This window comes from Anastrepha ludens, chromosome 5 (assembly GCF_028408465.1).
Source record: "Anastrepha ludens isolate Willacy chromosome 5, idAnaLude1.1, whole genome shotgun sequence".
Lineage (NCBI taxonomy): Eukaryota > Metazoa > Arthropoda > Insecta > Diptera > Tephritidae > Anastrepha > Anastrepha ludens.
The window spans coordinates 126,847,450-126,871,758 of NC_071501.1; the positions used below are offsets into that span (position 1 = coordinate 126,847,450).

At 45.9% G+C, this 24,309-nt stretch overlaps 1 protein-coding gene across 1 annotated transcript; it reads right to left on the reverse strand.

Annotated features, from left to right (window-relative positions):
* Window positions 1-1,168: 1,168 nt before the first annotated feature.
* On the reverse strand, window positions 1,169-23,740 carry LOC128862688 (phospholipase A2 group XV-like). Its single transcript, XM_054101344.1, has 5 exons — window positions 23,224-23,740; window positions 22,787-23,155; window positions 22,486-22,713; window positions 3,130-3,424; window positions 1,169-3,073 (listed from the first exon to the last, which is right to left on the reverse strand). The coding sequence occupies exons 1-5, from the start codon at window positions 23,327-23,329 to the stop codon at window positions 2,854-2,856; spliced, it is 1,218 nt and encodes a 405-aa protein (XP_053957319.1). The 5' UTR covers window positions 23,330-23,740; the 3' UTR covers window positions 1,169-2,853.
* Between the last annotated feature and the right edge of the window lie 569 nt (window positions 23,741-24,309).

The window sequence follows — 24,309 nt, forward strand, 5'->3', positions numbered from 1 at the left end:
TACGGGGCCGACCCAACGGCGCTCACTTAAGTGCAAATAGAATCGGGAATAAAGCGAATTTCGCTTTAAAATTTTTACCACATTTTCTTGAGTAGTAATACTAACAATTTATGCAAAAAAAATCTATTTTTTTTTTTTAATTTTCACAGTGGCCCTTAAAAAATAGCATTTTTCTTTGAATATCAAAATAACACCTCTAGCTCTATATATGTCATATAATTTTATAGAATTAGGATAATTCCTGACCAAGGTGTATTAAATAAGGGGTGGTTGACAATTCCGTGTGGCTCTCTTTTAAGAGACTATGGTGTAAAAAATTAAATAAATAAATAACAGAAACTTTGAGTTCTTTAAAAAAATTCTGAAAAACTAAAAATACAGATTTACTACCACATGTAAATTTTCTCATGTGTGAGAAGAACTGATGCACGGTGTTACAATTAGTATTTAATAAAACTCGAAATGTTCCATGTCGTCGTGAAGCTCATACTCACCGTTGCTAACGTGCAAAAGTCCAAAAACTTCCGCAGAGTCTTTCTCCTGATCTCCCTAATATTACCACTTTTACATAACCCCCTAGCCCAAGTAAGCACATATCGCGAGTAGAATAATGAATATTAAAGTCAGTCCAATAGGTAGAGAAATTTAAACAAATTAATTGTTTTGGTCACCGCTGCTTGCCCGATAGCTGTAACCAATTCTTTCTTGCAGTACTGAGCCCCAGCAAAGAATCACATCTTTGGGTATATACTCGTACTTTTAGGAAAAGCGAAGTTTTGCCAATATTTTGCATAAAATCAGCGCGACATATTTACATTTTTACATTTTTTGTGAAGAAATACTCTTAAGCTTATTTGCGTACTTGTGTAAACAATTTGTGCTCAATGCCAGTGGCTCTCCTACAGGGATAATTACTTATCCCCCGGAGCAAGTGCTGCTATGCGTTTTATTTGTAAATTTTAGTGCTTTTCCTGCCCTATTTTGAGCAAATTGTTTTGTGAAGAGCTATTCGTGGGCGCGCGCGTGCTCTCAATCAAATGGTTTCGACAATTATCTTGCACGTGGAAAATCGTAAATATTCTACATATAAATGTTCCTAATTTGTGTACATTTCAAAGATAAATCAGATCTATGACTTAGTCAGCAGCAAGAGAATAACACATGCACGTGCGATAGGACTATACTTTTATTAATACACCGAAGTACAAATAATCATATCTACATATAAATATTTACATAACATTTCAAGTCGTACAATTTTGTATGAACATTTACACCGTTGTACGCTTCAGACTATTTCTCAAAGTAAAAAAACCCGATTTAATAATTGTTCCATTCAATTAAAAACTACGTCATTTACATATGTAAGTAGTGATGTGCATTCGATATACAGGCGTAGCCAATATATACACAAATTCAATTTTTTTAATTTTTTCTGAAGCCATAGGTAATGATATAAAGCGTGCCCGGTAGTAATGGCATTCGTTTTCAGTACGCAGACTTGGCTGTTTTACAGTAATTTTTTTTCATTGTGGCTCATTCTTCAAAAAATATTTTCAAAAACAAAAATAAGGTAATTTCAAATGTGCGTACATCAAACTGGCTGGCACAGTTTATATTATTACACTATGTCTGAAACGACTTCGCTTCTTAGCTATGCATTAAAAGATTTTATAAAAAATGGTTTTGTTTTTGAAATGCTTGGATTGTGCGAAGATGACTTACGAAAAACCAAAAGCCCTGTAGTGTTAAGTCAGAAAGCGGGAATGATTTTTCAAACAGCGTTGCAAACTGAGCCGTACGTTCTCAAACTGCTTTTTATGTAAACGTTGTTAAAGCAGCGTTGTTATTTAACATTAGCGCCAATCTTTAGAGCACTTAAAGAATTTGGTATCTTCTCAAATAGTATTAACATTGAATATTCATTAGTCTTAATTTGCATTTAATATATATTTTTATTATTATTATTATTTAGTGACTGGTAATACCAATACTAAAATTTTATATATAATTCAGTCTGTAAGACTGAAAATCCTATAGAGAAGAAACATGAATTAATAACGGTGCACTTCTGAATAAAAATCTAAATTTTAATTTCTATTCGTGTCAAAAGTTATTTGTACCCTTTTATTTCTTAAACTCTGATTCATATTCTATTTCAATGTTTCAATTTCTTCGAACTTCTCTTTCGTCCCTAATTCATTATACTTTGTTCCTTAATAAATAACACAACTGACAAAACTTTTAAATGGCAAAGGCAGAACAGTTTGATTCAGTTCATTAATAAAAAATTAAGCAATCATCCCTATGGCAAGAAGTATTGCCATCATTCAGATTCAAATATTTGGTGCATGAAATAGTCAATGAATGAAGATCTTGCACGTAAAGATAAAATCTAGAATGGCTTGCAGTATTTTTAAGCACATAGCCGTAGTACAACCCTAATCTTGAGAAGTACGTAATCTTTGCGTCACATGCAGGCATTTTCTTACAAGGCATCCCTGAAATTGAATCAAAGACGCATCTCTTCACAAAAAGAAGTAGTAATAGTAGTTTTAAAATTCGAATCGCTGTTTTAGGTACGAGTATAACTTTGAAAAGTAAGTACTTTCGAACAAAATTGTGTTTGCTTTAATTGTAACACACCGTTATATTGTTTAATTTGTCCTATCTTCGCACACTCCATGCATTTTAACACAACATTTCCCATAACAATTTCTTAACATCATTAAACGAGGTTTCAGGAAAGCGCGTCCAAATTTTAGCCTTGAGTAAACATTTTCGACTAGGTATATATAATATATAAAAAAGGAGCAGTAAAAACTAAGTAAATAACTTAATATGATTTACAATTTATGTCGGCATTACACTTTTTATATAATTCAAAACGTCTTGGTGCACAAGTATACCCATATGATCCACTCCATTCAGAGCCACGTTGGTAATATGGGCGCTTTGTCGTCCGATCCAAGCGTGACATGCGCGCAATGAACGTTGATTTACGGTGCCATCACCTTTTCCCATGATCAACTTGGGAGTTTCGTCAGCAATTGTATCCTTTTTATATTGCAAACTTAAAGAGACATGGTATGTTTATTTTAGTATTTTATGTATACTTTGTTTACATACCGCTCGACAGTGTCCAAGCCATCACCATAAAGACAGTGTAGTTCCACGCCTGGCGGACTGAAATTCAATGTGAATTGTATATTGTCTTCTCGCATATCCCAACCAATATTGTAATCAATATCATTGAAGAACTGTTTCAACTGTGACATTGTGTAGACACGCGATGGGGTTTCCACTAAGACTTCATTCGGGCGCCAAAAGAGCGGAGAAGGTAGCAACCATGCGGTAGAAGGATTAGTAATTTGTTCTTGTTTTAGAATTTTAGCGCTGAGGAAAAATGAGTCCAAATCGTCACCTTAAAAAATTTACTGTTTATGCCTACTGAATACATACAAAGTTAAAAAGAACATACGTGGGTTGGCTGTACATAAACATGTTACCAGCCATGCTGTAAATTAAGGGCAAAATGGGGTATAGGTGTTTAGTTGTAAAAACACAAATAATTTTCCATTAGCTTTTGCGCAATGCTCTTGGAATTACAGTTTTTTACCGGTTCAAATAAGTACAAAAAGCAAAATAAACTACGTATTCTCGTCATTCCCATGGCAGCCGGTTCTACGTTACCGGAATGTCTCGGATTTTTCCCGACCAAGGGCTGCCGCCCCAGTAAACTAGCCCTATCTAGTAAACAGTATACCACCCCACCCCTTACGTCACAGGAGCAACTCCTCGCAGCAACCTTGCTCCAAATACTTCTCCTCAGGGCTGGAGTTGAATCCAACCCTGGGACAGAAGTATTCTTTGCTGCGTCTGCTATAAACGGCTCCACCAGAACTCCACCTCGGTTAGGTGCAACAAGAGCAACGGGTGGAGCCATCTTAAGACCTATTCAGGCCTTAAAAAGATACATAGGGAGTGGACCACATGGTATGTGGCCTCGTGTTGCTCCCGCCAGCAGGCGTCTAATGCCTCCACGGCTACTACCCCCCCTGATAGGCCGGCACTACCAACCGCCACCACAACTGTACCTCTACGGTAAGGAGCCTATCGGAGCAACACCACTCCCCTGACTTAACCCATCCCCTTCCCTCCTGCTCCAACCCCAGTGCGGGGACAAACCAGCACCTCCTGGTCCCCCGCACAGTCTGTTTCGTGTGTCAGGCCGTAATACCTCGGAATCTGGCATCAGTCAAGTGCAATTCTTGCAATGGCTGGTGCCATTTTCGGAGATGTTCCGGCCTGCGCACCACCCGTGAGTGGTCAACTGGCTACGTTGCCTCCTGCTGTAGAGCCCTGCACCCGCAACCGCCACCCATGGCGCGGCCGCCCACCATCATCAGGCCGCAACAACAACAGCGGATTGCACAGCAGGCCCAACGTAGGCAACCCCATGCGTCCCTCACCCCCCGAGTTACAACGACATCAGAGGGGGATCTAGTCGCTAGTATGCGGACTTGGGGCGCCCTGGCGAGGCCCCATTTCAAAAATGCCTTCCTGCGCTACCGGGGCACTGGCGCAGGTGACCGATATACCCCTTTACTCGTGGGAACAAAAAAATGAATACCAGCAAACAAAAACAAAAAAATGGCGGAAGCGGCCAAGTAGGCTTCAACCAAGAGGCTAACAAAAAACCTCAAAAAACAGAGGCGGTCACACCTCAACAGGAAGAGGCCACCAAGCCTCAAACTAATAAGGAGGAACGGTCCGCAGTTGAAGGCGTGAGAACTGCCGAGACGACTCCAAACACCGATGGCGAAGGGCCGACAACGGAACAGCCAAAAAAGCTCAGTGGTGCGGGCAAGAGAAGACTTGCACACTTCCTAAAAAAGGGCTAACCAGAGAAGAAGCATATGCTAAGGCGCTGGAGCCCATGTGCAAAAACACAGGAAGACCAACGACGGGGCCGAAACGACTAAGGTCGGTTGAGGACACACCACCCGAAGCAACAGCAAAAAAGCGGCCTAAAGATGATGGTCCGTCCACATCGAAAGACGCAGCTCTAAAGAGCAAAAAGTGGCAGCCCACTGCCACATACAAAGACGTAACAACAGGAGTCAGGTTGGCAATACTTGCTAGGGACTACCCCAACACGGTACTGACAACCGAACAAATGGACTCCATCCAACAACTCCTGTTAGACAAAATACTGGCGGGGAAAAACATGGCCACAAAACCAGCGTTCTTGGGCACTACTTACAAGGCAGGATACCTTGTCCTGCATTGTAAGGAGAGCACTTCGGCGGAATGGGTCAAGGCGGCCATTTCAAATGCGTCGCCGTGGGAGGGTGCAACACTGTGGGCCACAGAGGAATCCAAAATTCCTCACTCTCGGATCGCAGTGGGGTACTTTCCCAACTCAGTCAAAGTCGAGACAGCCAAGATACTGGACTTTGTGCAGGGGCAGAATAAAGGCCTGTTCATTCCTGGCGCCTGCTAAAAAGAGCCGAAAGAGGCTCCAACGTAACGCTAGTCGTAGCGGTAGACCAAAAATCAGCCGCCAGCCTGAAGGAGTACAATGGTAGAGTAAACTACCGTTTCATACAAGTGACCCTCAGGCTGAAATCTGAAAACATAACGACCGAAGAGTTAGTTGACCAAATGGAGGCAGTGGAGTTACAAGAAGAGGATAAAAGTCCTCCCAAAGACTTCGAAAACCAACCAACGAAATGAGGTGCCTCACCATGCTAAGGCTGCCACCACTGAGCTTAGCAGAAGACTTGCCGGAGGTATCAACATAGGGCTGATCCAAAAGCCCTGGATCTACAGAGGCCGTCCTCAAGGCCTCAATGTCCAAAACACACAGGTAATTTATGACAAAAGCGCTGTCAAACCTAGGGCTGCGATAATCATAGATACCAATATTAAATTCTTGCCATTCACAGAATTCATGGATGGCGACACATCAACAATACTGGTCGAAGCGGAGTCTGGCGGAAGCAAGAGAGAGGTCGTAATCGCCTCAGCTTATTTCCCCGGAGACGCCGACATAGTACCACCAGAGAAAATCAGAGGCCTAGTGGAGTATTGCCAAACCCACAATCTAACCCTCGTAATTGGATGCGACGCCAACTCCCACAATGTGGCATGGGGAAGCACGAATACAAACAACAGAGGTGAGTCAATCCTTGAATTTTTATTACTTAGTAATATAACAATAGTAAACAGGGGTAATAAACCCACTTTTGTAAACGCAATACGACAAGAGGTACTCGATTTAACTCTAATTACTAACAAATCTTTGAATATGATCAGTAACTGGAGAGTCTCGGATGAGGACTCAATGTCTGACCACAAACACATACTCTTTGACCTAAATGGGGTGGTAAAGTTCTCCACATTTTACAGAAGCCCAAAAACAGCAAACTGGAAAAGATACAATGAATGTCTTTCAGCTATGCTTAATAACAGCGTAAGCAAAATAACATCAACAGAGGAACTAGAAGAGGCAGTAACAGAAATGACTGACTCAATCATGGCCTCATATCAAGACTGTTGTCCACTAAAAATGAAATCCTCCACGAAGAGGGTTCCCTGGTGGAACAACGAACTTGACAAACTTCGGAAAGCAACGAGAAAACTATTCAACACTGCAAAGAAAACAAACAAATGGGACGAATATAGGAAATCCCTAACTAACTATAACAAAGAACTAAGGAAATCCAAACGAAACTCTTGGAAAAACTTCTGCGAGGATCTAAAAGATACTCCAGCAACAGCTACAATCCAAAAATCACTTTCCAAAGGTGACTCAAGTCCCATAGGCACACTAAAAGGTCCAAACGGAACTATTACCAACACATTCGTAGAAACACTAGAGCTTCTTCTAAAGACTCACTTCCCAGATTGTAAAAGTCATGACCCATCAATCGACAATAGTCTAGACATGGTGACTCACCATCAACGGAGATCTACGGTCTCATTTGTCAATAAAATCATAAATTTCGAAAGGGTAGAATGGGCAATTAACTCCTTTAAACCCTTTAAATGTTGTTGTTGTTGTTGTAGCAGTATCTTCGCCCTGTCAGTGTAGTGTAGATTACCGGTCGTCTTCGTCTAGGTCATCTAACGGTAGGCCCAGGAAACTAGCAGTTTCGACGGGTTGGGTCCAGAGGGAGAGAGGTGTTAGATGAGTAGGTTTGATGGGGCATGTGAAGAGGTGGTTAGTGTCGTGCGGGGTACCTTCACATGCTGGACATATGTTTAGTATGTCAGGGTCGATTCTGGATAGGTAGGAGTTTAACCTGCTACAATATCCAGAACGTAGTTGTGCCAAGATTACGCGGGACTCTCGAGGAAGCTGGAGCTCTTCGTCTGCGATAGGTGGTGGTTGGACTCCGATAACGGCTTTCGGGGGTCGGGAGCTTGAGAAGGTGGTAAGGGTCTCCCGATGAATGTCGTTAATTGCCTGTCTGTATACTGTCTGATCCTGGAGTGGTCTGTCCGTTTTGTCCTGGATCTCGTCCACGTACTTGAGGAAGTGTCTCCTGATGTGCCTGGGAGGTGGCTCAGGCTCGACCAGGTGTCTGCATGGGTGAGGCCTACGGTGACACCCTAGTAGAAACTGCTTGCCGAGCATTTTGTTGTGCTCCTTAACCGGTAGCAAGTGCGCCTCGTCGTGTAAATGTTGGATAGGGGACATCAGGAGATGGCAGTATTCTGGCAGGTCTGAAGCTTCGTCCACTGCGTATCACTGGTTCCAGGCGACCAGACAGGCGCGGCATAGTTCAGAACCGGTCGGCCTATTGCTTTGAAAGTCGACAGCAACATTTCTTTGTCTTTTCCCCAAGTGCTGCCGGCGAGCGACTTGAGGACCTTGTTGCGATTCTGTACTCTCGTTGCAATAGCGGTTGTGTGCGCTGAGAAGGAGAGCAAGCTGTCAAAGGTGACTCCCAAAATTCTGGGGTTGTTTATCGTCGGAATTGGGGTATCTTCGACGTGCACCTGAAGTGGCAGCTTGACCTCCTTTGTCCAGGTGGTAAAAAGGGTCGCCGTGGATTTAGTGGGAGAAAGTTTTAAGTTTCTCGCAGTGAAGAAACGAGAAAGGCGGGCGAGGTAGTCGTTTACTTTGGAGCATAGGCCATCAATGTCATTGCCCGACGCCATTATCGTGCAGTCGTCGGCATATGAGACCAGTGAGACTCCCTCTGGTGGCTGGGGGAGTTTCGAAATATAGAAATTAAAAAGCAAGGGTGAGAGGACACCACCCTGCGGTACTCCTGGCTTTATTTTTCTCTGTTTTGAGGTTTGGTCTCGAAATATTACCGACGAGTGACGACCACTCAGGTAGTTTGCGGTCCACCTCTTCAGCCCTGGCGGAAGTGTCGACTGTAAAATGTCATCTAGTAGCGTGGCGTGGCTGACTGTGTCGAAAGCCTTTTGTAGGTCCAACGCTACTAGGACAGTCCTCTCGCAGGGGCGGTTTTGCTTTAGTCCGCGGTTTACCTGGGTGTTTATGACGGTGAGTGCCGTGGTGGTACTGTGCACTCTACGGAAACCTTGCTGGTGTGGGGCTGGAGTCAGGTGTTCTGTGAGGAGTGGGAGTAGAAGGGCTTGAAGCGTCTTCACTACTGGGGAAAGGAGAGTTATCGGACGATAAGACTCCCCTTGGTTGGCGGGTTTCCCAGGTTTCAGCAGTGGGACCACTCTCCCTAATTTCCACTTAAGGAATAATGAGAGTGGCCAAGGACAGGTTGAAGACCTTTGTGAGGTATTCTACTCCCAATGGGCCCAGCTTTTTCAGCATCAGCATGTTTAGTCCGTCGGGGCCAATGGCTTTAGATGGTTTCATGTGTTTGATGGCCCCCTGAACCTCGTCACTGGTGAAAACAAGCGGTGCACTGTTGTAGGGCAGTTTGTGCAGCCGTCTGGTGGCACAACGTTTGGATCTGTCGACCGGAGGATGCAATATAAATTGCCGGCTAAAATAGCTCGCGCATCTCTTCGGGTCCGACGAAGTACGACCGTTGAAGGTGATATCCACCTTGTCGTTGTGCTTCGTCGGGTTCGACAGGGACCTTACGGTGAACCAGAGCTTGCTCACACCAGATGTGAAGTTACAGGACTTCAGATGCTCTACCCATTTGGTCCGCTTATGTTGGGTGACCAGTTGCCGGATCTCCGAATTGAGATCCTTTATACGAGGATCCCCGGGATCGGCCTGGCGTAGGCGGTCACGCTCGTTTGCCATAACGGCTGCTTCGGCTGGGAAATTGGGACGTAATTCCCGGATCCGTCCAGCAGGTATGAAGCGAGCCGCGGCGGCTGTAATCGCCTTGCGGAATGCGCGTTCGCCTGCGCGCACATCGGTGGGAGTGGGTAGGGCTGCGAAGATGTTCTCAGTAAATTCCGCGAATCTGGTCCAATTAGCTTTGTTGAAGTTGATGTATGACCGGTGATCCGCGGAAACAAAATCGGCAGGTCTCTCGATCGAGATGATAATGGGCAAGTGGTCTGATGCAAGCGATAGCATAGGTCGCCAGGTTATGCTATTTATCAGTCCAGCGCTAGCAATTGTTATATCAGGCGAGCTGCTACAATTGCCCACTACCCTAGTGGGGGCGTCGTCGTTTACAGTGCTGAACGTCGAATCGTCTATCTGCTCTGCCAATAGCTGTCCCCTACGATCATTTGGCAGGCTTGAATGCCAAAGATCGTGATGCGCGTTAAAGTCACCTACTACCAATCGGTTTTCTCCCCTGATGAGCGCACCAATATCGGGGAGATATCCTGCCGGGCAGCAGGTGACAGGGGGTATGTAAATATTGTAAATTTCGAGCTCGGCATCGCCTGACCGGACAGCTATACCTTGACGTTCTAAGGTGCTGTCCCTGCGGTCGATGCCTTCATCAATAAGACGATACTGCACTGAATGGTGTACTATGAACGCTAGGCCACCACCGTTGTCTCGCTCGCGGTCCTTTCGGTGCACATTATAGCCGTCCCTGGTAGTCAGGGGGGAGCTAGCGTGCAGTTTTGTCTCTTGGACCGCAGCTATCTTCATTCCGAACCGACTCATGAAGTCGACTATCTCGTCAATCTTGCTCGTGAGTCCGTTGCAGTTCAGTTGCAGAAGCTTAAAGCTTCGCGGGAGTGTCGTCGTAATTCGGGGGGTGAGGGATGCGTGATGTTGTCTGCGTTGGTCCTGCTGTGCGTTCCGCAAAATGGGGAATGGCCTGATGTTGTCAGATGGCCGCGCCACGGGGGGCGGTTGCGGGTGCAGAGCTCTGCAGCAGGGGGCAACGTAGTCGCGTGTCCACTCACGGGTGGTGTGCAGGCCGGAGCAGCTCCGAAAATGACACCAGCCACTGCAAGAATTGCATTGGACAGTTGTCAAGTTCCGAGGAACTACGGTCTGGCACACGGAGCAGACTGTGCGGGGGACCAAGAGCTGCTGGTTTGTCCCCGCACTGGGGTAGGAGCAGGAGGGTTGTGGGTTGGAGAGGGAGTTGTGTTGCTCTTGGGGGCTCCTGACCGTTGAGGCGTTGTTAGTGGCGGCAGTGTGATGTGCCGACACTGAGGGCAGTGTAGCCGTGGAGGCGGGGACCGCCTGTGAGCGGGAGCAACACGTGGCCACATACCTTGTGGACCACTCCCTGTGTGTCTTAAGGCCTGAGCAGGTCTTAAGATGGCACCACCCGTTGCACTGGTTACACCTAACCGAGGTGGAGTTCGGGTGGAGCCGTTTGTGGCAAATGCAGCAGTAGAATACTTCAGGTCCGGGGTTGGGTTCGACGCCAGCCCGGAAGAGAAGTATTTGGAGCAAACTGGCTGCAATGAGTTGCTCCTGTGACGAAAGATTTTGGGTAAAATACGGTACACTAGACAGGGCTAGTATACTGGGGCGGCAGCCCTTGGTCGGGAATAAAAACCCGAGTCATTCCGGTAACGTAGAACCGGCTGCCCTTTAAATCACCAGGGTCGGATGGAATATTCCCAGCACTTCTATCCAAAGGCACTGTGGAACTGATCCGAGTCATGGTGAAAATCTTCAGAGCTAGTCTAATATTGGAATATATTCCAAAAATATGGAGGAAAGTGAAGGTAATATTTATTCCTAAGGGAGGTAACAAACCCCCTGATTCTCCAAAATCTTACAGACCAATCAGTCTATCGTCGTTCATGTTAAATACAATGGAAAAACTACTCGAATACCATCTAAGAGAAGAAGTAATATTCAAAAAACCCCTTCATAAGCTGCAATTTGCTTACCAAAAAGGGAAATCCACAGTCACAGCACTGCACACACTCGTTGTCAATATAGAAAAGGCTCTAAATCAAAAAGAAATAGCCCTATGTTCCTTTATGGACATAGAGGGAGCCTTCGACAACGCAAATTACAAATCCATGGAAACAGCACTCGAAAAAAGAGATGCAAACCCAATATTAACACACTGGATAAGCCAAATGCTTAATCAGAGGATTATTAAAGCCTCGTTAGGCCAAGCTGAACTTAATGTCACAACAGTAAAGGGATGTCCGCAAGGAGGAGTTCTTTCTCCACTGCTATGGTCCCTACTAGTTGATGACTTGGTGCAGCACCTAAACAACAAGGGATTTATAACCATTGGTTATGCAGATGACATATCTGTTACAATAAAAGGCAACCATGAAAGGACACTAACAGACTTAATGCAAAATGCCTTGAGCGCAACATGGGAATGGTGTAAAAAGGAGGGGCTGTCGATCAACCCTAACAAAACCACAATAATCCCCTTCACAAGAAAAAGAAAGTTAGAGTTTCCTGCATTGAAAATAAATGAAACAGTGTTAGAACTAAAGGAAGAGGTCAAATATCTAGGTTTAACCTTAGATAAAAAAACTCACTTGGGAATCACATATAAATAATATAACAAAAAAAGCCACGAAATCCTTGTGGACAACCAAACAATTACTAGGGAGATCCTGGGGCCTCAGCCCTAGTGTGGCCCTCTGGATATACACCCAAATGGTTAGACCAATCATACTGTATGGGGCACCAGTATGGTGGAGCAAATCTATCCAACAAACAGCGATTACCAAACTGGGAAAAGTACAAAGGCTTGCATACCTATGCATCACAGGGGATATGAGAACTACCCCAACAGCTGGCATGGAAGCACTCCTTAATCTCCCACCACTTCATATAGCAATCCAAGAGGAAGCAGCTACGCAAGCACTCATGCTACACATGAAAGAAAATTTCAAATTGGGCAACCTCACCGGTCACCTAAATATCCTAAATAAAATCAAAAACACCATAAGCATGGCTCAAGTTTCAGACCACATTGACCCAACCCTCTGTTTCACAAAAGGATACACAGTTACCTTTCCTGAGAGGATCGAGTGGAAAACAAACCCGAAATGGATGAATGATGATTCACAAAAATGGTACACTGATGGATCAAAAACACCTTATGGTGTAGGAGCAGGTGTAGTGGGGCCCAGAATCCACAAAACATACACTCTCACCAGGGACACCACTATCTTCCAAGCGGAACTATACGCAATAATGGAAGCAGTAAACATCATGCAACGAAGAAACCACAAGAGAGTAAAGATTAAAATACTCTCGGACAGCCAATCAGTTCTAAAAGCTTTAGATAGCTATACATACAACTCAAAAACCCTCTTAGAATGCCACAAGGCACTCAATAATCTGGCATCCAAAAACAATGTTTCATTAATTTGGGTACCGGGACATGAGGGATATGACGGCAACGAAAAGGCAGACTTTCAAGCCAAAAAAGGGGCAGATGAAAACTTCATCGGACCTAGTCCTATGTTCGGATTCAACAAAAAAAACCTAAAACAAAAAGTAAAATACTGGGCCAAAACTCTATTAAATCAGCATTGGAACAATGTAGAGGGTCTTAGACACTCCAAAAAGTTCCTAAGTTTCAACGCTAAAAGAGCCAACATGGCCCTCACGTTAAACAAAAAGAGCATTCGCACTCTCACAGGCGCCCTCACGGGTCACTTCACCTGCAACAAACACTTACATAAATTAGGCATAACTAACAGCAGCACCTGCAGATTCTGCTGCGAAGATGAGGAGTCTATAGAACATCTCATTATCGAATGTCCGGGGTTGACGCATAGAAGGAAAAGATTTTTAAACAAGTTCATGCTTACAGATGAAGACCTTCAATCACTCCCTCAGAAGGAGCTGGTACAATTCATAAGCATACTTAACAGTCAATAGACAGCATAGGGTGCACAATAGATCAATATGGTCGTAGTGCTAAAGGGCCACACCTTAACCCTTTACAACCATTAACCATTAACCATTACAACGACATCACCCAGAAGCTTTAAACTTCTTCAATTTAACTGTAACGGACTCACGAGCAAGGCCGACGAGATAGTTGACTTCATGACCCGGCACAGTATCAAGATAGCTGCGGTCCAGGAAAGCAAGCTCCACGCCAGGTCCTCTCTGATCACCAGGGATGGCTATAATGTGCACAGACATGATCGCGAGTGAGACAATGGTGGTGGCCTAGCGTTTATAGTCCACCACACAGTGCAGTATCGTCTCATTGATGAAGGAATCGACCGCAGGGACAGCACCTTAGAATGTCAAGGCATAGCTGTCCGGACAGGCGATTCCGAGCTCGAAATTTTTAAGATTTATATACCCCCTGTCACCTGCTGCCCGGCAGGATATCACCCTGATATAGGTGCGCTCATCAGAGGTTAAAACCGATTGGTTGTAGGTGACTTTAATGCGCATCACGATCTTTGGCATTCACGCCTGCCAAATGATCGTAGGGGACAGCAATTGCCAGAGCAAATAGACGATTCGACATTCTGCACTGTGAACGACGAAGGCCCCACCAGGGTAGTGGGTAATTGTAGCAGCTCGCCTGACCTAACAATAGCTAGCGCGGGTCTGATAAATAGCATAACGTGGCGACCTATGCTATCGCTTGCATCAGACCACTTGCTCATTATCGTCTCTATTGAGAGACCTGCCGACTTTGTTTCCGCGAACCACCGGTCTTATTTTAACTTTAAAAAAGCTAATTGGGCCGGCTTCACGGAATTCACTGAGGACACCTTCGCCGCTCTTTCCATCCCCACCGATGTGCGCGCAGGCGAACGCGCATTCCGCAAGGTGCTCACAGCTGCTGCGGCTCGCTTCATCCCAGCTGGAAGCTTTAAAGACATCCGTCCTCATTTCCCAGCCGAAGCAGCCAGCTTGGCAAACGAGCGTGACCACCTACGCCAGGCCGATCCCGAGGATCCCCGCATAACGGATCTCAATTTGGAGACCCGGCAACTGATAGACCAACTCAAGCGGACTAAATGGGTTGAGCACTTGAAGACCTGTAACCTCACCTCTGGGGTGAGTAAGCTTTGGTCCACCGTTAGGTCCCTGTCGAACCCGACGAAGCACAACGACAAGGTGGATATCACCTTCAACGGTTGTACTTCGTCGGACCCGAAGAGATGCGCGAGCTATTTTAGCCGGTTTTTTATACTGCATCCTCCGACCGACAGATCCAAGCGTCGTGCTACCAGAAGGCTGCACAAACTGACGAACGACAGTGCGCCACTTACTTTCTCCGGTGATGAGGTTCAGGGGGCCATCAACAAATCGAAAACATCTAAAGCCATTGGTCCTGACGGATTAAACGCGCTGATGCTGAAGCACCTGGAACCTTTGGAAGTAGGATTTCTTACAAGGGTCTTCAATCTGTCCCTGGCCACTTGCATCATCCCTGACAAGTGGAAAGCAGGGAGAGTGGTCCCACTACTGATGACGACGCCCCCACTAGGGTAATGGGCAATTGCAGCAGCTCGCCTGACATAACAATTGCTAGCGCTGGTCTGATAAATAGCATAACTTGGCGACCTATGCTATCGCTTGCATCAGACTACTTGCCCATTATCATCTCCATCGAGAGACCTGCCGACTTTGTTTCCACGGATCACCGGTCATACATAAACTTTAACAAAGCTGATTGGACCAGATTCGCGGAATTTACTGAGGACATCTTCGGAGTCCTACCTACTCCCACCGATGTGCGCGCAGGCGAACTCGCATTCCGCAAGGCGATCACAGCCCCCGCGGCTCGCTTCATACCTGCTGGACGGATCCGGGAATTACTTTCCAATTTCCCAGCCGAAGCAGCCGTTATGGCGAACGAGCGTGACCGCCTACGCCAGGCCGATCCCGGGGATCCTCGAATAGAGGATCTCAATTCGGAGATCCGGCAACTGGTCACCCAACATAAGCGGACCAAATGGGTAGAGCATCTGAAGTCCTGTAACTTCACCTCTGGTGTGAGCACGCTCTGGTCCACCGTAAGGTCCCTGTCGAACCCGACGAAGCACAACGACAAGGTGGATATCACCTTCAACGGTCGTACTTCGTCGGACCCGAAGAGATGCGCGAGCTATTTTAAAACAGCTGGGTCCACTGGGAGTAGAATACCTCACTAAGGTCTTCAACCTGTCCATGGCCACTCTCATCATTCCTGATAAGTGGAAATTAGAGAGAGTGGTCCCACTACTGAAACCTGGGAAACCCGCCAACCAAGGGGAGTCTCACCGTCCGATAACTCTCCTTTCCCCAGTAGTGAAGACGCTTCAAGCCCTTCTACTCCCATTCCTCACAGAACACCTGACTCCAGCCCCATACCAGCATGGTTTCCGTAGAGTGCACAGCACCACCACCGCACTCACCGTCATAAACACCCAGGTAAACCGTGTACTAAACCAAAACCGCCCCTGCGAGAGGACTGTCCTAGTAGCATTGGACCTACAAAAGGCTTTCGATACAGTCAGCCACGCCCCGCTACTAGATGACATTTTACAGTCGACGCTCCCGCCAGGGCTGAAGAGGTGGACCGCGAACTACCTGAGTGGTCGTCACTCGTCGGTGATATTTCGAGACCAAACTTCAAAACAGAGAAAAATAAAGCAAGGAGTACCACAGGGTGTGGTGTCCTTTCACCCTTGCTTTATAATTACTATATTTCGAAACTCCCCCAGCCACCAGAGGGAGTCTCACTGGTCTCATACGCCGACGACTGCACGATAATGGCGTCGGGCAATGACATTGATGGCCTATGCTCCAAAGTAAACGACTACCTCGCCCGCCTTTCTCGTTTCTTCACTGCGAGAAACTTAAAACTTTCTCCCACTAAATCCACGGCGACCCTTTTTACCACCTGGACAAAGGAGGTCAAGCTGCAACTTCAGGTGCACGTCGATGATACCCCAATACCGACGGTTAATAACCCCAGAATTTTGGGAGTCACCTTTGACCGCTATTGCAACGAGAGTACAGAATCGCAACAAGGTCCTCAAGTCGTTTGCCGGCAGCACTTGGGGTAAAGACAAAGAAATGTTGCTGTCGACTTTGAAAGCAATAGGCCGACCGGTTCTCAACTATGCCACGCCTGTCTGGTCGCCTGGAACCAGTGATACGCAGTGGACGAAGCTCCAGACCTGCCAAAATACTGCCATTAGTATCGCGACAGGGTGTCTCCTGATGTCCCCAATTCAACACCTGTTAAGGAGCACAACAAAATGCTCGGCAAGCAGTTTCTGCTAGGGTGTCACCGTAAGGTCCCTGTCGAACCCGACGAAGCACAACGACAAGGTGGATATCACCTTCAACGGTCGTACTTCGTCGGACCCGAAGAGATGCGCGAGCTATTTTAGCCGGCAATTTATATTGCATCCTCCGGTCGACAGATCCAAACGTTGTGCCACCAGACGGCTGCACAAACTGCCCTACAACAGTGCACCGCTTGTTTTCACCAGTGACGAGGTTCAGGGGGCCATCAAACACATGAAACCATCTAAAGCCATTGGCCCCGACGGACTAAACATGCTGATGCTGAAAAAGCTGGGCCCATTGGGAGTAGAATACCTCACAAAGGTCTTCAACCTGTCCTTGGCCACTCTCATTATTCCTTAAGTGGAAATTAGGGAGAGTGGTCCCACTGCTGAAACCTGGGAAACCCGCCAACCAAGGGGAGTCTTATCGTCCGATAACTCTCCTTTCCCCAGTAGTGAAGACGCTTCAAGCCCTTCTACTCCCACTCCTCACAGAACACCTGACTCCAGCCCCACACCAGCAAGGTTTCCGTAGAGTGCACAGTACCACCACGGCACTCACCGTCATAAACACCCAGGTAAACCGCGGCCTTAACCAAAACCGCCCCTGCGAGAGGACTGTCCTAGTAGCGTTGGACCTACAAAAGGCTTTCGACACAGTCAGCCACGCCACGCTACTAGATGACATTTTACAGTCGACACTCCCGCCAGGGCTGAAGAGGTGGACCGCGAACTACCTGAGTGGTCGTCACTCATCGGTAGTATTTCGAGACCAAACCTCAAAACAGAGAAAAATAAAGCAAGGAGTACCGCAGGGTGGTGTCCTTTCACCCTTGCTTTTTAATTTCTATATTTCGAAACTCCCCCAGCCACCAGAGGGAGTCTCACTGGTCTCATATGCCGACGACTGCACGGTAATGGCGTCGGGCAATGACATTGATGGCCTATGCTCAAAAGTAAACGACTACCTCGCCCGCCTTTCTCGCTTCTTCACTGCGAGAAACTTAAAACTTTCTCCCACTAAATCCACGGCGACCCTTTTTACCACCTGGACAAAGGAGGTCAAGCTGCCACTTCAGGTACACGTCGACGATACCCCAATTCCGACGATAAACAACCCCAGAATTTTGGGAGTCACCTTTGACAGCTTGCTCTCCTTCTCGGCGCACACAACCGCTATTGCAACGAGAGTACAGAATCGCAACAAGGTCCTCAAGTCGCTTGCCGGCAGCACTTGGGGCAAAGACAAAGAAATGTTGCTGTCGACTTTCAAAGCAATAGGCCGACCGGTTCTGAACTATGCCGCGCCTGTCTGGTCGCCTGGAACCAGTGATACGCAGTGGACGAAGCTTCAGACCTGCCAGAATACTGCCATCAGGACCGCGACAGGATGTCTCCTGATGTCCCCTATCCACCATTTACATGACGAGGCGCACATGCTCCCGGTTAAGGAGCATAATAAAATGCTCGGCAAGCAGTTTCTGCTTGGGTGTCACCGTAGGCCTCACCCATGCAGACACCTGCTCGAGCCTGAGCCACCTCCCAGGCACATCAGGAGACACTTCCTCAACTACGTGGACGAGATCCAGGACAAAACTGACAGACCTCTCCAGGATCAGACAGTATACAGACAGGCTATTAACGACATTCATCGGGAGACACTTACCACCTTCCTAAGCTCCCGACCCCCGAATGCCGTTATCGGAGTCCAACCACCACCTATCGCAGACGAAGAGCTCCAGCTTCCTCGAGAGTCCCGCGTAATCTTGGCACAACTACGTTCTGGATATTGTAGCAGGTTAAACTCCTACCTATCCAGAAACGACCCCGACATACTAAACATATGTCCTGCATGTGAAGGTACCCCGCACGACACTAACCACCTCTTCACATGCCCCATCAAACCCACTCATCTAACACCTCTCTCCCTCTGGACCCAACCCGTCGAAACTGCCAGTTTCCTGGGCCTACCGTTAGATGAGCTAGACGAAGACGACCGGTAATTTACACTTCACTGACAGGGCGAAGATACTGCTACAACAACAACAACAACAACAACAGGGTGTCACCGTAGGCCTCACCCATGCAGACACCTGCTCGAGCCTGAGCTACCTCCCAGGTACATTAGGAGACACTTCCTCAACTACGTGGACGAGATCCAGGATAAAACAGACAGACCACTCCAGGATCAGACAGTGTACAGACAGGCCATTACCGACATTCATCGGGAGACCCTTACCACCTTCTTAAGCTCCCGACCTCCGGATGCCGTTATCGGAGTCCAACCACCACCTATTGCAGACGAAGAGCTCCAGCTTCCTCGAGAGTCCCGCGTAACCTTGGCACAATTACGTTCTAGATACTGTAGCAGGTTAAACTCCTACCTATCCAGAGTCGACCCCGACATACCAAACATATGTCCGGCATGTGAAGGCACCCCGCACAACACTAACCACCTTTTCACATGCCCTATAAAACCCACTCATCTAATACCTCTCTCCCTCTGGACACAACCCGTCGAAACAGCTAGTTTCCTGGGCCTACCGTTAGATGACCTAGACGAAGACGACCGATGATTACACTACACTGACAGGGCGAAGATACTGCTACAACAACAACCACCTGGACAAAAGAGGTCAAACTGTCCCTTAAGGTAAAAGTCGATGACACACCAATACCGACAGTAAACAACCCCAAAATTTTGGGTGTAACCTTTGACAGTTTGCTCTCCTTCTCAGCGCACACAACCGCAATTGCCACTAAAGCCCAAAACCGCAACAAGGCCCTCAAATCGCTTGCCGGCAGCACTTGGGGCAAAGACAAAGAACTGTTTCTATCGACATTTAAGGTAATTTGTCGGCTGGTTCTAAACTATGCAGCGCATGTCTGGTCGCATGGAACTAGTGACACGCAGTGGACATAGCTTCAGACATGCCAAAATACTGTCATTCGGACAGCGATCGGTTACTTCCTGATGTCCCCGGTTCAACACCTACACAACGAGGCACACATGCTCCCAGTAATGGAACATAACAAACTGCTCAGCAAGCAGTTCCTGCTGGGATGTTACCGCAGGTTTCACCCCTGCAGACATCTGCTTGAGCCTGAGCCGCCTCCCAGGCACGTCAGGAGACATCTCTTAGACTACGCTGACGAAATCCAGGATAAAACTGACCGCAATCTACTGGACCTGACAGTATTTAGACAGTCAATAAACGACATTCACCGGGAGACTGTCAACACCTTCTTAAGCTCCCGTCCTGTGAATGCCGTAATCGGAGTCCAACCACCACCTACAGCCAGGGCCGTAGAGAGCATATCCGGGCCCGGGGGAAAATCCGGGCCCCGGGGGAAAATTGCAAATGTGGGCCCTTTCAAATGATGTCTAATTCATATAAATACGTATAATATCGAGTCCGGGCCCCTCTGAAAACTCCGGGCCCGGGGGAATAAGTACCCGATCCCCCCCCTCTCGACGGGCCTGCCTACAGCAGATGAAGAGCTCCAGCTTCCTCGTGAGACACGTGTAACACTAGCACAATTACGTTCTGGATATTGTAGCAGGTTAAACTTCTACCTATCCAGAATCGACCCCGACATACCAAACATATGTCCGGCATGTGAGGCACCCCGCACGACACTAACCACTAATCACCGTAGGCCTCACCCATGCAGACACTTGCTCGAGCCTGAGCCACCTCCCAGGCACATCAGGAGACACTTCCTCAACTACGTGGACGAGATCCAGGACAAAACGGACAGACCTCTCCAGGATCGGACAGTATACAGACAGGCTATTAACGACATTCATCGGGAGACACTTACCACCTTCCTAAGCTCCCGACCCCCGAATGCCGTTATCGGAGTCCAACCACCACCTATCGCAGACGAAGAGCTCCAGCTTCCTCGAGAGTCCCGCGTAATCTTGGCACAACTACGTTCTGGATATTGTAGCAGGTTAAACTCCTACCTATCCAGAATCGACCTCGACGTACTAAACATATGTCCTGCATGTGAAGGTACCCCGCACGACACTAACCACCTCTTCACATGCCCCATCAAACCCACTCATCTAACACCTCTCTCCCTCTGGACCCAACCCGTCGAAACTGCCAGTTTCCTGGGCCTACCGTTAGATGAGCTAGACGAAGACGACCGGTAATTTACACTACACTGACAGGGCGAAGATACTGCTACAACAACAACAACAACAACACTAACCACCTTTTCACATGCCCCCTAAAACCGACTAATCTAACACCCCTCTCCCTCTGGACCCATCCCGTCGAAACAGCATGTTTCCTGAGCCTACCCCTAGATGAGCTAGACGAAGATGACAGGTGATATACCCGACACTGGCGGGGCTACTATTACTGTTAACAAACAAACAAACGTATTTTCGTCCGTCCAAGGACTGTTTTTCCAAGAGTAGTCTCTCAAAATTTATAAATGCCTTACGTTGTTAGAACCAGTTTTCAACAGCCAATTGATAGTAATAGGACTATGAATAAGTTCGTGCGGTTTTTTTTCGAAATTTGAAACTTTATTGACGTAAAATGGTTACAAATTTAATATTCAAAATATTGTCCATCGCTTACTACTACTTTTTCCCATCTTTCTGGCAATTCACGGATTCCCTTTGTGAAAAATTCGGTCGGTTTTGCCGCAATCCACGAATCGATCCATTTTTTGACTTCATCGTAATTACGGAAGTGCTGGTCAGCCAGGCCATGTTGCATCGATCGGAAGAGATAGTAATCGGATGGCGCAAGGTCTGGACTATACGGCGGGTGGGGTAGGACATCCCATTTGAGCGTTTCTAAGTATGTTTTGACCACTTGTGCAACATGTGGCCGAGCATTGTCATGTTGCAAAATAACTTTGTCGTGTCTATCGGCGTATTGCGGCCGTTTTTCTCGCAGTGCTCGGCTCAAACGCATCAATTGTCGTCGGTAGACATCCCCCGTAATCGTTTCATTCGGTTTCAGTAGCTCATAATACACAACACCCAGCTGGTCCCACCAGATACACAGCATAACCTTCAGGCCATGAATATTCTGCGCCGACGTCGATGTTGAAGCATGGCCAGGGTATCCATACGTTGCCCGACGTTTTGGATTGTCGTAATGGACCCACTTTTCATCGCCAGTCACAATTCGATGCAAAAAACCCTTTCTTTTGTGCCGTTGAAGCAGTTGTTCGCATGCCATAAAACGGCGTTCAACGTCTCTTGGCTTCAATTCATACGGCACCCAATGGCCTACCTTTCGGATCATTCCCATGGCTTTTAAACGTTTGGAAATGGTTGATTGATCAACTCCCAAAGTTTTTGCAACCTCTTCTTGCGTTTGAGCCGGATCTTGATCGAGCAATTCCTCCAATTCGGTATCCATGAACTTTGGCGGCGCACCCTCGCGTTCTTCGTCTTCCAAGCCAAAATCACCACTTTTAAAGCGTGCAAACCACTTCTGGCACGTTCGCTCAGATAGAGCATGCTCACCATAAACTTCCACCAAGATACGATGACTTTCGGCTGCTTTTTTCTTCATATTAAAATAATGAAGAAGAATTCCCCGCAAAAACACATTATTTGGCACGAAATTCGACATTTTCAAGTGTGGTAAAAATATTGTTGTTTACGCTTCAAATAAAAAACTTATACTGACGTTTGTGCCTTACGACAGTAGCTCTCCAATGAATGTTTGGAAATGTGGATCGATGGAATAATAATCAAGTTACGCCATCTGTTGTAAAACCGCACGAACTTATAAATAGACCTATTAAAACTTTAATTTAGATGATGGCTATACATATATACATACTTACAAATTTTTATATTCATTTAACATAAGTTCAGTGACTCACCCATTGCAAACACCTTGACGGCCTTCATACTACCCGCCCAAGCTCCGGCTAGACTTATTTGCCTTTTAACATATTTCCTTCGCCATTCCGTTGTCTGTTGATGGAGGAACACTAATGTCATTGGACTGCCCATGCTGTGCGTTATAAAGGTTACGGGCGATTTTGAGTTACGTTCATATGTATCTTCAATTAGCTTTTTCAAATCAATAAAATATTGGCTTTGTTCGCCTGGGCTCATACGTAGTTGTTTAGAAATAAATTTTATTATATACCATACAAAATTATTAGTACAAAATCTTACTTGGACCTTTACGAAAATCATACGGGGCTCCATGTATATTCTTTTTTCGTTCATACCCCAAATCCACAAGTACATTGGATATATCCTTAAAGTATGCCCCTGCTTTATTGTGCGTCGGATCTATCCATTCCACCACCTCAGGGTCTCCCCATCCAGGAACTCTTACATCTACACCTTGTGAGTTGTGCGTAGTTCGTGTATTTTTGTCATAATATAGTTTCACATTTTCGATCCAGCAATAAACTGAAGGTATAACCAACAGTTCCAAGTTCAACCAAAGGCTATACCAATCCGACTTTTTCCAGCAATAGACCGGTGCATCAGATTTATTAAGTTTGGCTTCTAATTGACTACCGCCGTCGCCCGGAACTACCAAAAGAAATATATATAAATGTTTTTCGCTGATTTATGTATAAAAACGTACAAATATAACTTACTAAAGATAACTGGAGATAATAGTTTCTTTGTACTAAAGAGGGACGTTGTGTGAGACAGGGCCATTATAACAAGAAACAATGAGGTCCAACTGAGAAATAGCTTCATTATTTTATAATCTTTGAAAATTTTAATTCAGTCGTGTATTCTTGTAAACAAGTTCATTAATTAATTTAGGTGATATACTATTCCAACTGCAACTGCAAGAGCGAAACATGTACCAAAGAACTTATTTATTTGCTTTGTTCTCTTATCAATTAAATGCAAATCTTGATTGAAGGTCGCGGTCGTGTCGAATTACGCATCCGATATTTACAATAAGGGAGATTATTATAGTGCCGTATACAGTTGTGCTTTATCTACTCATATTTTCACTTTGCCGATTATCAATAACTTGTTTACTTTTAAGATGTAAACACTTTCACAAAATACTTAAATCGTTTATTATGCACAATCTCAAACTAAATTCAATAAGTGACATTTGGTTGAGGCTGTTTTAAGGCGAATTCATAAAAGTTGATGGCACTATGCCAAACTCTTAGTTCTTCTCATTAAACATACTTTACACGGTTGCATAGAGAATTTCATACGAATATATTTAAAAATTGGTTACAATTAACGCTATACAGCTGAAATGCTTCTAGTTGTCGATTAGGTGTCTGTTTGCAGATAGTTTTAGAGTTTATCCGGCTAGAATTTAGTATAGTGCCGATCGCTTTGGAAAAAACGGTAAAAAGGGGGTGATAGAGGGGTGTATCCTCATCTTAAAACTGAAAACAGAACCTGCCGGAGGCTTATAGTTTTTAAGTAATTTAATGTTAAAGTTCTATAATTTAGCGAAAAGTTGGTGTTGCCATACACCTGAAATGAAAACGAAGTTCGCACGCAGGGATGTTCAGTGGAAGGTTCATTGTAAAACTGCAGTATCTTTTGCTGTAATTTAAAGTTGAGAAATGAATTTGAAAATAAAAACATACAACTCATTTAAACTTAAAAACAATGATATTAAGCGTATCACAAAAAATAATAAAGTAATTAAAATTAAATTAAATTAATTAACACAGTATTTTTGCGTGGAACTCTTTATC

Bases quoted from the DNA above. Each gene is read 5' to 3' on its own strand.
- LOC128862688 (XM_054101344.1), bottom strand. From the start codon at position 23,329: ATGAAGCTATTTCTCAGTTGGACCTCATTGTTTCTTGTTATAATGGCC. The intron at 22,714-22,786 runs GTAAGATTTTGT...GTATGAGCCCAG, and splicing joins TGATTTTCGTAAAGGTCCAA to GCGAACAAAGCCAATATTTT. The intron at 3,425-22,485 runs GTGAGTCACTGA...AAATTTTTTAAG, and splicing joins CGTCAAGGTGTTTGCAATGG to GTGACGATTTGGACTCATTT.